Source organism: Zootermopsis nevadensis, unplaced genomic scaffold (assembly GCF_977971745.1).
Source record: "Zootermopsis nevadensis isolate Lab colony 2312 unplaced genomic scaffold, Znev_1.0 Znev_ptg000024l, whole genome shotgun sequence".
NCBI lineage: Eukaryota > Metazoa > Arthropoda > Insecta > Blattodea > Termopsidae > Zootermopsis > Zootermopsis nevadensis.
Window position 1 is genome coordinate 2319550 of NW_028259156.1, and position 13381 is coordinate 2332930.

The window sequence follows — 13381 nt, forward strand, 5'->3', positions numbered from 1 at the left end:
GCCACGGAGGAAAACTCCGTGTTGCCTAGACCACGGCCTTGCCCAACACAAGTTATAAATTCGGGCACCGCCGGGAATCGAACCCGAGACCCCAGGATTACAAGGCCAGCGTTCTAACCGCTAGATCACCGTGGCTACTTCACTGATATACACAATTTTTGTTTCCTTGTGTATGATACACGATCTCGATATGTTTTTCATTTCTGATAACAAATTTAAAAACTGAATTCTGCCATCACCCACAGATTTAAAAAAAAAAAACATTTTTTTTTAATTATGCCCATAGCTAGTGTTTAAAGAATGTCTTATTCATTCCTGCCAATCTTATTTCATGGTTTTATTATTTTTATTTTTGAGTTTAACTGAATGACATTAAAAAATAAAAAAACATAACCTCAAAGTTATATGTTCTATCTACTGCTTTATTTATGACTGGGTTAGCGGAGCCAACGACAAGCACTACTCGGTGAAACAATGGAAAAACGTCAGAAACTGACCCCAGGTGAAAATTTTTTTTGTTCATGATCCCTTAGTTGACAATGCAAAAGTATTTTTACCAGCAATAAAAAAAAATTGTTGTCAAAGCTATGAAGAAGGATGGTCCTGTTAATTTTATATCTGCAGCATAAATTGAGTGAGGTAAAGATAAAAGAAGGAATTTTTGTTGGCCCACAAATAAGGAAACTTACAACAGATACAATTTTTGATTCTATTTTGAATGAAGTTCAACTAGCAACTTGAACAGCATTCAAAGATGTTTGCAGCAATTTCTTGGGAAACAATAAAGCAGACAATTACCAGGAAATCATCGAAAGATTCCTCCAGTCATATGAAGCAATGGGGTGCAACATGTCACTAAACATTCACTTCTTACACTCACATTTGGATTTCTTCCCACAAAATCTCAGTTCAGTTAGTGGCGAACATGGAGAGCATTTTCACCAAGATATTGCAGTTATGGAAAACTGGTACCAAGGGAAGTGGAGTGTTAACAAGCAGTCAGATTATTGCTTGAGTATTATAAGGGATGTACCTGGGGCTAATTACAAACAGAAGTCATCGGCTAAATTTTTTTTAAAAATAAGTACATAATTATACAATAGATTCAGATTAATTGGGCCATCGGTTAATGGGGGCAGCTGTTTATTTGGGACAAATCTTAAAGAACAAACACCGTTTTAACTATTTACGTGGAACTTCGCATAATTGGGCCAAAGTGTTCTAGTCCTGATGTGTCCCAATTAACCGGAATCCACTATATTATAATGTAATATTGGATTCATTTATGAATAAAAATTATGTTTTTGAATTACGTATTTCTTTTTAACTGAGGGTGATAGAAATATTCTGTACAGCATAAAAAACAGTACAGGAAGACATGTCATACCTAAGGAAACAGTTTTTAAAAAAATGTATATCAGTGTTTTTGTACATGGAATTTCTCTAGCAATTGCTCATTTATTTTCAGGTGTAACTGTGCTCGTGGTACATGTTTTCCCACCACGACCAAGTGTACTGAATGGTCATTTAGTAGAATGAAACTTGTTTGTTAAAATGATGCAAGACTCTGAATGACAATAAAATAAACAAGACTTGGTATGATCACTAAAACCTGAATATTCAAAGTGCTAATTAAATCACAGCATCTCAAGTGAATAATTTCCAACTGATGGCGAATGATTACGGAATAACACATTCTTGACCTACCACAAAACGACGTGGTCCAGCTGATCTTCATGTGAACCAAAATGTATTTGAACATAAATAATACAATGCTAGATGTAAAGAAAAAAAGCAACCCTGCGTCCGCCACCACTCAATGTTAATTGTAACTAACACTTTATTTTGTAACTCACCCCTATCAACGCTTGAAACATCCTGACTATCCATCACCGTATCCTCTTCATCTGTCATACGCCTGCGTTCATCTCGGCGGTGGTCACGACGCAACGGCTGACGTGAGGGATGTGTGTTTGGCCTTGGCCCTGCTTGGTACTGGTGTTGCCTTGGTGGCAAATCTCTCACACGTTCATCTGCAGTGTCTGGTGTCTGATGGCGTGAACCTGCAATGTAAAAGATACTGAATGGGTGCAAGCTAAGTATTATGACTTAAATATGAAACTCAACATATGAAACACATTCAGCATATTCTGTACTTTATGGATAATAATAATAATAAAACAACAAACACACACACACACAGTTAATATCAGCTTTCTACTAAAAACATCCTTCTGGCTCTACTCATCAGAACAATAAAAAAATAAACATGTTACTGTTCTCTTCCAGCTGCTCCAATTTCTTTTGTACCCAAGACAAAGATAATTTGTATTGAGTCCCCTACCACTGACATTTTTAAAGACACTGCAACAAACACAGTAAATTCATAAGAATGCCAGAAGCATGGTATTATAATACTAATACATAAGAAATCTGAATATATTAAGTGGTACCTACAGTTGCAAAGACACTTAAAATGGTTACCAATAGGCAATGGTTTGTAAGAAGTCTTCTACAGCCTTAACAAGGAATGGAAGGGATGCATCTAGAAGGTGTTGTCCAAGAACACAGCTTGGCCTGTGAAGAATCTAAAACATTACTGGAGTGTTATACCGAAGTTTGTAAAATTGCCTTCACCAAGTACTGCAGAGAAATTAAAATTATCTCTACAAACACCCAAAATAACACAAAGCAGTTTGGATTACTTTATTAAACAGGATGTCTAAGAAATCTCCACATCAAGAGTAGAAAATTCTCTTGCTTGTGCACAGTTCAATTTCTCACACTCCACGTGTATTATGCAGCATTTTATAAGTTACTGACACTGTCCATAAGCATCAGAAGATTTCAGTTCTTTATAGCCAAAAATCAAACTGGTGAAGTGGTTAATCAGAGACGTGCATTTATTATAACTACGTGAAGACAATTTATGTTCTTTCAAAGGTTAGGAACAAGGATTCGAGGAAGTTGCAACATGTTAGTTGACAGTTGGACTCGAAGATACTTTTGGCATACCCTTTCAGGCTTCAAGTTTGCAAACTTTTCATGGCTTATTCGTACCACACCATGCAGAGAAAGATGTAGTTAAACCATGCAGGAAATCAAGGTTAGTAACATAAGACATTTGTTCCTTCTTTCTGAAGCTGTATATGTGAATTTGGATACAAATCTTCCCACATATATGCTACTGGCTTTTGTGAACTTGTTAACTTGTTGAAAGAACTAAGTCCCCAGCTGAAAGGGTAGCAAAAGTTTCGAGTCTGAATTCTGCAACTCTGCAACAGAGGCTCACATTTAAATTAATAAGACACTCTGTAGTTTTTTAATCACTGTACAGCAGCTTTTTATTTTCATTTCTTAGAAAATTTCTGTAAATAATAAAGAGGTATGATAATACGAAAAAATGCCCTCAAGTCCGTAAACTGGCAACATTTTTGTCACTTTTTTTGTTTCCTCTTTTTTCTTCTCAAGCTGTCCTGACCAATTACAATTATAACCATAATGAACTGGTTTTAGTACACATTCCTAGAATGGACCAAACCAATCAATCACCCTTTTGTCGTCTTCACGAAACAAAAGCCATCTATAATTTAAATCCTTCCAGCTTGGTCTCAGTTTCTTTCAACTTTAGGGAGCATAGAGTTTAGCCAGTGCAAAAATTATGTAGCAGGGGTCGGAAAAAAATCTTCACCAACATGCTTTCACAAACCACCACACAGTTCCAGTTCTACTGATGGTGACGAGACCTCACTGATTGTTCATCCCTTAGCCGTACTCTGGTATTAATATATACAACAAGTTAATTCCCTGAGAGTAAAAAGCACTAAGGTATAAATCTTCACATCTGTAAGCAATAATAACTTCTAACCTGTCTCTCTATTATACTTGTTTCCAAAGAAATGTGAAGTTTAATCTCCGACCTCTTGCTAAATGCAGTGTATTCATAAACTACCACACAAATTCCAACTCTGTCGTACAATAAAACCAGAATAATAATTTGCCATTGTTTGTATTAGATGGACAAGTTGCATATAAATTATAAAATTTCTGAACATTAACAAAAGCAAACCATAACACTAAGGAGAGGTTTGTCAGACTTGGGTACGAGTTTTCAACAAAAATAGGATCAGCGGAAAATACACGAAAAATAAAGACAGACCTGACTTTCCCTTTTATTCAATGTAACTTAGTTTCTAAAATATATGCTTTATAAAGGTTTTCCCATTGGTATAAGTTAGCTATACCAAAGGAAAAACTTTTAAACCACATACTTCAGAAACTAGGGCCCACCACCGGATGAAAGACGAGCCAGGCGTCTCTTTACTTTCCATCTGCTTACCACTGATGCTGTTTCTAAATCCTGGACTTAAGTCTGATAATCTTTCTTACCTTTGAGTTTAGCTTTAAATAATGCAATGACATTCAACTAACAATGTATACATGACATAGAAATTTAACAGCATCCATCCAAACATCACAAAGAAAGACAGTTTAGTTTAAAATAAATATACAATGTCCTTCTTTAATGTCACTGCTTATTTTAAATATTATGTGACAGATGAAAAGTCACCCACTACCTTCACCACACATGTATACAAACAATGTTTACAAATTCATTACACTCTCAGAGGAATTACACTGCATTTGTTTTTTTACCCCTTATGTCAACATTACAAACATGATTATTAATATTATAAAGCCTACAATCGAGAATGAGGTGTTACAAGTCTGTATTTGGAACTGTGCAGCACATTTTTTTAAAAGTCGAGAAACTAACGAAGCAGATGCAGGCAGTTAAGTAAGGGCAATTTTCAACAACTTACCAATTTCCGTATCATGCGCCATGAAAATATAATTTACAGAAAGTAATACAAGTACACAACACTACTTGCAATGTCCTGACATGGAAAAAACAAGCTAGGAAAACGTATTCCACACTGGAATACACGTAATATTCTCACGCGTTCTTTGCAACATGCACGTGGAGGTATTAAATCCACTTTGTTTTACAGAAATCACTTTGGCCGCCAGATCGGAGCATTTCAATATCTACCTTATAACTTTCCTTATCCAGCCTTTTTTTTTATCACCGCTCCTAGGATACTCAAAAGTATGATTTTGAGGTCATGCAGAAAAGCATGACCTCCACATCAAATTTCATCCAAATACGTCCAGCGGTTCTCCAGCTGAATCGACATACTGACAACCAGCCCACAACGCACTTCATGCAAAGAACGCATAATAAAAGCAACAATCACCATACAATCATGCTGTTAAATTTATTTTCAAGTCAGCTTGGGTTGGCAATGAAGACACCACATCCCAACACATTCACGTTGCTAACTCTACATGGTTTCCTTATTAAAATGCAATCCCACATAAAATATGCTACACATTTCCTGATGTCATATTTCATCTAATATTATAGGCCAATATGTTTTCATACTGATAACATAATACCTTTCAACAAAAAAACTGGAACACATATACAGACAGAAGTAAGAGTAATTTCTAACAAGTAAATTTCTGACTTCAAAAATTTATCTAACTTATGTTTCTTTAAAGTACATCTCATGTTTTAATATGGGAGTTGCAATATGAAGCACTGTTAAAATTTTAGCGATGATGTTTGGTGCTACCACGCACCGACTGTGAATACCGCGATCTCTGTTACTTGATGACGGAAAGAAATAGCAAATTGTTCCAACAAAAAAATTTAATTATTAGCGTCTACATCCATTTCGCTTATGGATGATATGGAGACTGGACTAATTTATTATAAAAGAAGGGAGCATACTACATTTTACAGGTGAGACTGATGTATCTAAAACCTCATTTCCAAGAAATTATATTTAAGATAAGTTAAACTAACATTCCAATCGTCAATGGAAAAAAAAAAGTCACAGAACCTCAGTCCGCTATTAACTTACACAGCAAATCCCACAGTCATTTCTTAACACAATCTGTATGTTAAACCAAAACGCGAAAGAAATAATAACAAGAATACAGTTGTGCTGCAAGTAAAATGCAATACTGCATTAAAACATATTAACATAACACAGTCAAATCACAATCTACAGAAGTCATGTCAGAAGTTTTTTTTTTTGTAACGAAGCAGTAACATTTGATAGATTTTTCAGCACGATGTGCATCAGCAATAATTACAATTCAAATATACAAATGCTACATATGCCCATTAACTTCATAAACAAAATGGATAATTAAGGACAAAATGGACAGCTGTCAACTATTAATTTCTTTTAATGTATCTGTTACACATTAATTTCTGATACATTAACGTAATTTTAGTAAAAACCAGTCTTCTACACAAGAAAAATTTTTCAATTGTGTGATCACCATAACTAAATCACAGCACCCAATAAAAATTGTTTCCAATGTACTTGGCACCCAGTTCCAGCATCAAATGTTGTATGCTGCGAAATCTACAAAACAATGACGAGACAGCATAAGGTTGCCAACATGAACTAATGGACTTGGAATAAATTGTAAGAGAAAGCTGCACAAAATAAAAAAAAAATTACCCCCATGGATTTTTAAATAAATTTTTAATACATACATAATTAAATCACTGCATGTTTCACTTTTAAGAATGGAGAAATATGCCTTCATTACATATATATATGTGTGTGTATACATATATAAATGGTGGGGGGGAAGATTTATAGTCAAAAGTATCCTCTCCACATTAATTTTCCAACATTACTTCAACTCTGGGAAAAATTAAAACTGAACAGAGCAGTTTTTTTTGTCTTTAAATACACTGGGAGTCTGGAATATGCAAGGGTATCATAGTGAATGTTGCAAGCAACATTATAACGTAAGGAAGATTTTTGCCACCTAATCTGTGTCACATCCTAATACTGAATTTATAACAATGACAAGAATTATTTGACAAGAATTTTAATAGGCAGGAGTCAATTAAGTCTTCTCCCGTAAGTTTTACTATAGCTGATAATTCCATGTCACTCATGGGTGATTAAAAAATGGCAACTTGGCAACTAAAACTCATTGCATCCTGCCTATAAATAGTGCCATTAGTTCAAGAACCGTAAGTCAAAAGCCAGGGGAAGTCAATATTACCCACAAGGTATACTGATCAACGTTTGAAAATATTTTCCACTTTTAAAAAGACAACTTCCTTGCTAGTATATCACATCGTTCATGATGTGAAACTTATCTTAGCTAAATTTCTCCTGTCATTAGTGTTAAATATACAATACCATGTAATTTTACACTTTCTTGGATATTCATTACATTTAATTGACACAAGTCTTCTTCTGTGATGGTATGAGAGTGGTTACATCATCTCAACATCTTCAATTAGAGTTTCAAGCAAAGATCAGTGGCTACCTTGTGACCAGGTGGATCAGTCCGGTACTGGTAGTGGTTCACGAGCCATCACTTACGATCCTTATCCATTCCTCCTCCACCTCCTCCCCCCTTACTCCCTCTCCCTCTATCCCCACTACTTCTTCCCATACGCACATTACCCCCTCGTCCACGGCTTGTTGATGGGACTTGCCCCTTCTTACCCTCAACGCTGTTAATATAGTCTGTGATGGTATTACCGGCATTGAATCTGGCATCACCATGACGCCCAGGGCCCCCACGGCCCCGTCCACGCCCCCTCATTGGCCCACCTCGGCCTCGGCTGCTGCCTCCATCCATGTCTGAATTATAACCCCTGAAATGGAAACAAAATTTCTATCAGTACAAACCACTTAACTTAAATAAATCAAACGAAGAACATTCTGCAAATTAATAAGACTTATCGCCCTGATGATGGAGGCAGCAAGGACCTCTGAAACGTCGGTAAACTTCTACAAGACTACATGGGGGCAACAGCCAAAAAGACAGCCATCTTCAGACTCACAACCATGGACACCTCAAATCTTACAAATTAATAAGAATTAAATTAACATTCTCAACCCTTCGTCTGAACATGAAATTTGGTGTTGATGTCATCACATTTTTTGTACAATTCACATGAATTTTGATGAAAGGTAAAATACAATCAAATTTACTGATTTCTATGACCTCTAGTTCTTGATACACATCGGGGGGGGGGGGGGGGGGGGGGGGGGGGGCACATAAAATCCAGCTTCAACAGTTTCTGTGCTTGAACCAATGTACAATGAAGAAAGAAAGAGAGAAATGTAAACACTTATACTGCATTTTAATACATAAAATGTTTCACAAAAGAACTGACTCACCTGTCATTGCGCCTTTGAATCGGAAAATTCTGCATTGAGCCCATTGTGGAACCGTGTATACTGCGTAGCTGCTGATCAATTTCTAATTTTTCTTGTCTTAATGCTTCTACCTCCTGAAAGGAGCAAAAATATAAGACTGTTTCCTGGTCATTAATGTTACAATTTTAAGCTGTTACATGCATAAAGAAACATACAACACATTTTAAAACAATGAAACAGCCAAATTCATTATCACCATAACTGATGCATTTGAAGTTTTCTAGTGTCTAAGTAAGTAAAATTAGAAAAAAATAAATCTACATTTTAACCTAAAATAATCATAAAAAAGGAACTACAAAAATAAAAGTTACTGGAATTTAAAATTTTCTGGGGGAGAGGGACAAAAGAATTTATTGCAGCAGATTTAATGCATCTAGTATGAAAATTAAATATGTATAAAATTAAAATATATATAATATAATTCAGGTCTATACACAAACTTTATTTGCAGATGTCACTACGATGTTACAATATTGTAACATCGTAGTAACGATGAATAGCGCAAAATATCAACATTAAATTTTAAAATTTTAACATCTGCAAATAAAGTTTGTGTATAGACCTGAATTATATTATATATATTTTAATTATAAAACACAAACATGACGCATTTAAACTATAAAAATGTATAAAATTATAAGTGACTTACCTTTAAATGTGCTAGATGATATTCCAAAAGAACTTTTGCATTCGCTATGCTTTCTACGGTACCTACAAACACAAAAGGAACTTGACCTTCTTCGCGAGGGATCGTTGGCTGTGGCTCATTATCTCCTTCAATTTTGACCCGCACCTGTAACAAACATGGGTGAAAAATTAAAGTTCCAATTCACAAAGGACTGACATACAAATTATAAGTCATTAATAATATGTCAAAGTGAAGGCGGCAGTACTCTAACATGTGCTACACACTTCACTGGACATGACCAGCAAATATACAGTATTAACCATTTAAAGCTCCGTGGTAACTAAATATACCACCTGCTTTAACAATCAGTAAATCTGCATTCAGTTTTTATGGCTTTCGTATAATTCTAAACAGACTGTTTACAGCTTTCTAAAAAATCTCTTTGCTAAATCCCAGCCACTCGAGCACAAGCGGCGGAAAGTATTTAAAAAACGTAAAAACAATTTCAAAAGTGAAATATTAATATAAAATATATACGTTTTCAATAATCTGGCTTATAAGTGACGGTCATGTATAATATTTTCTTTTTTTTTTTGACTTTTTACAGCAAGCTATTCAACATAGCCTCACTTTAACATTTTGAACCCTCATAATGTAAGGAAGTAAAAAATGGAACATGCAGGGTAATCGAAAAATCATGCAACCCACATCAAAATATTTATAGATAATCGCAATTCAAAATAATTTGATCGTCGTCACTGTGACTATACAAGAGCCCATGCAGGTAACATCAAGTTGTAACTTTCTCGCACCAGTCTGTCAGTTCTTTCAACAGTCGAAGCGCAAGAAAGGAATGAGTGTTCGAACAACACCTGGTATCTTGTTCTTACTGAACTTGCTAGAATACATTTCCCCGATTCTCTTGTGCAAAACAAATCTCATCTGGTGAAACGTTTCAATCACTGCAGAAATTCTTCACCAGGCTGCATCAAACATAAAAGAGTAATTGCTGAATGCAAGATATTTCCAACACTTAATATAACATCGTTTTTTGTTTTATAATTTCAGCGTAATTTACTTTTCGATTAATGGAACATATAAAGGAATGGGTTATGTGATTTTTCGATCACTACGTATAAAGAATGTAAACCTTCGCTTTACCCACATTTCTGTTTCAAAACAAATGCTTTCTACTATGCACTTTATTTATTCTAACTCGAAAAAGATTTCTAATTCCAGTTCTGATTTACACATGGGCTTACTGTATTTTCACATGCAAATAAATTATGTTGAGTTTTTAATATGAACCACAAGTTCATAGACATGTTAACAAGAGACGTCCTCTGAACTATACAAGACAAAAAAAATCCATTTCGCTGGACACTTTGTCAGTATAATAATGATGACAGACAGTACTGCACACAAACAAATGGTTCTGGGTTGAAATTCATTCAATAAAATAAAAAAGTCAAGTTGTCTGATTTTCAGAAATATTATTACTGACTGTTACTAATTTAAAGAAATCTGTATGAAACACAAAAAGGCAGACTATTAAACCATGTGTTTTCTTGCTTGTAGTACTTAGATATTATAAAGTTATATGAGGGTCAAGCTGGATTTCCCACAAACAGAACAAGCATAATAAAATCTGAAGAGCTTTAATGGGAATGGGATGGGAAATTGTTCCTTATGTAAACTAACTCCATGGGGCAGAGTCTTTATTGAGAACCTACTAGAATGCTCAACTAGCCCAGAAGTTCTTTAACGTTTAAAGAAACCAAAGATTCATGACCATGTTTAGAACAGCCCACCACCAGTCCCCATTTTGTCCTCATCTTCAACCAGACATATTCAATCCACACCCTCAACCATATTTTGTTTCATTCTAAAATAATACTTCCCTTCTAACTGATTCATAGGCTTTCTTGCAGTATATAAATAGCTGATGCAATTGCATTTATTTTACTAATTTTCTTTCCAGTATCTGACAAACATAAAATATCTGATCAACAGGTAATCAATTACGTCAAAATCCCACACTGATGACTCCCAATAATTTTGTCCATGTATAGAGTTAACTTTGACAGAAGAATGTCAGAAAAATTGTATATATATTTAAGTAGAGAGATTTCTCAATAACAACTACTGCCAGATTCTTCACCCTTTTTATTAATAGGTATACATTCCTTCCACTGCTGTGTCAATTCTTTGTTATTCCACACAAAATTTGCTGGTTCCAGGGTAAAAAAGATGTGCAAGTCCTACAGAAACAATTTTTGGAAAGTTTTCACAAACATATTTATTGGGTTTTTTTAAAAAAAATATGTAAAATGATTATATAATTTACAATTTAAGGCTGGTATATTGAAATATAGATTGTAAAGTAAGAAGCACACTTCTATTGTAATTTTTTCATTTACCTTGGTACCAATGAATTTAAATATCTGTGGATCTCAGGATGCTTGCAGGCAGAATGTCTGATTTTAAATACCGATATGATAATAGTGAAAAAACAAGAGTTTGGAATTTCTCATATGATATGAGAAACAACCATTGTATATCTTATTATAACTACACAGTAAATTAAACTCTGTGACAAATATTCGGAAACAAAGTCATCCATCTCCGCACGTAATCTGGCTAACTTCACTCGATCTCTTTGAAAGTCAAACATAGATGGATATATTTGCTGTTAAACATTATGGACATACTGTAGCTTCAATTTATGTGTTTAGCAGGATGCAACTCTTTGCCGCAAAACACCTCCACACTCAGAGTTGCAAGGTAAATAACTGCAAAGGGTTCTCTGAAGGATACCAAAATTAATGACATACTAAGACTTATCAAGAAGACTGAATGAATATTCTGACAACATTCTAAAATAATACGAAAAATAAAGAGCTTCTCATTTTGACTGAAGAAGCAACAGCAGTCTATAGTTATATTGAGAAAATTGTGGGAGTCACTGATAAATCACAAATATGTAATATTTCTTTTAACAGACTTTACACAATATACATGTAAGCTAAGTTTAAAGAAAGCCAAGGGAAGGTTTGCCACATATATAGAATGTAATTGCTGCTACATTTCAGTTCAAATTAAAACAGAATCAGTGGGTGAAATTATAATTCCCATATTTTAATATTAATAATTTAAGTACCAACCTACAACCTATTAGAATTTGAGGTTTTCACGGTGGTGAGTATGAAGATGGCTGGCTGTTTTCTGGGTTGTAGTGTTGTGTAATCTGGTTATACCAGACTAAATGGTTATAAAACCCAGAAGACAGCCATCTTCTACTTATATATACTTCTTTCATAAACAGACAATACAGGAGGAGCTACCACATTCTCTTTGAAACAGTTCAGTAAACTTCCAAGTCTTCTTGAACGCAAAAGGTTACCAAATCCCATAAAACCTACAGGAAGTGAGCCAAATCACAGATCACATCTGTATGGAGAAAACGCTGCTAGAAATTAAGATATTAAAAAGTGCTATCGTAACATGAAAGTTTATGATAAGAAACATTTTTCATCATTTATTATTTATACTGAAGAAAGATATTCTTAACGAATTAGCTCAGCTTACATGCTGTATGCATGCATTTCAAGTACGTACAGCTGTAATTTTCTAAAGGTATTTTAGACAAAATTCTGCCAAAGCGCCTTAAATGGGTCTCTGACTGCTTAACATTTCATTACTTCCGTATCATCCTACTACTACTCAGTCAATAATATATATATGATTCCAACAGTTGAAAAAGAATTGCTAAATAACTTAAAAACATACTGAAACTATTTTGTTGTAATCATGAAAGGAATTATGGACTAGTGTTCCTTGGAAACACCTACAGATAAAGCAGAGTATATGAATGATAGTGGGGGAGGGTATGCAATATAAACGCAAAGTAACAGAAAATTAATACCCATATAATTAATCACTGGATCGGTGATTCTCAACAGGTGTGCCGCAAGCTTTTGCCAAGTTTGCCACTGGGATTTAAACTGAATAATTATTATATATAAAAATTAAAGAATCAATTAATATCATAATTAAATATAAATTAGTTCAAGCGTAACAGTAATCTTATATGTGAAACTTGGAAGCAGAAATTAGTGGTAATGGTATCTGTTGTTGCTTGTATAAAGGTACCTCACTCCACTCCTTGTTCAAATAAATTTGTATGGCCCCCATTTGTCAACAGTCCGCATAAACAGTAAATATCTACGTTTGTGTACACGAGGTTCTGTCACTCACGTTTCACACAAACCGTGTTGAGTGCGAGAGTGCCATTTTAAAAAATTTCCGTCGACAAAAAGAATTATTACAAGTAGTGCACCTAAAAACTGACAATCTGTCACATGAAAATGTGATGGCTAAAAACTATTTAAAAATAGGTGTGCTCTTATTACACGTTTTAATTTTTTATTCTAATTGTAGTGTACCACAAAATTAATTGTCTAATATGGTCATGAAAGGA

General features: G+C 34.5%; 1 protein-coding gene across 7 annotated transcripts in view; it reads right to left on the bottom strand.

Moving 5' to 3' along the window:
• The window catches only part of Fmr1 (synaptic functional regulator FMR1), a 40108-nt gene that overhangs the window by 6561 nt on the left and 20166 nt on the right, over positions 1-13381 (bottom strand). For all 7 annotated transcript variants that reach the window (XM_022076676.2, XM_022076674.2, XM_022076673.2 and 4 more), the window contains 4 exons: positions 8923-9066; positions 8235-8347; positions 7590-7705; positions 1857-2063 (listed from right to left, as the gene is read on the bottom strand). In XM_022076676.2, coding sequence (XP_021932368.1) covers positions 1857-2063; positions 7590-7705; positions 8235-8347; positions 8923-9066 — 580 coding nt within the window. The remainder of the gene's footprint in view (positions 1-1856; positions 2064-7589; positions 7706-8234; positions 8348-8922; positions 9067-13381) is intronic.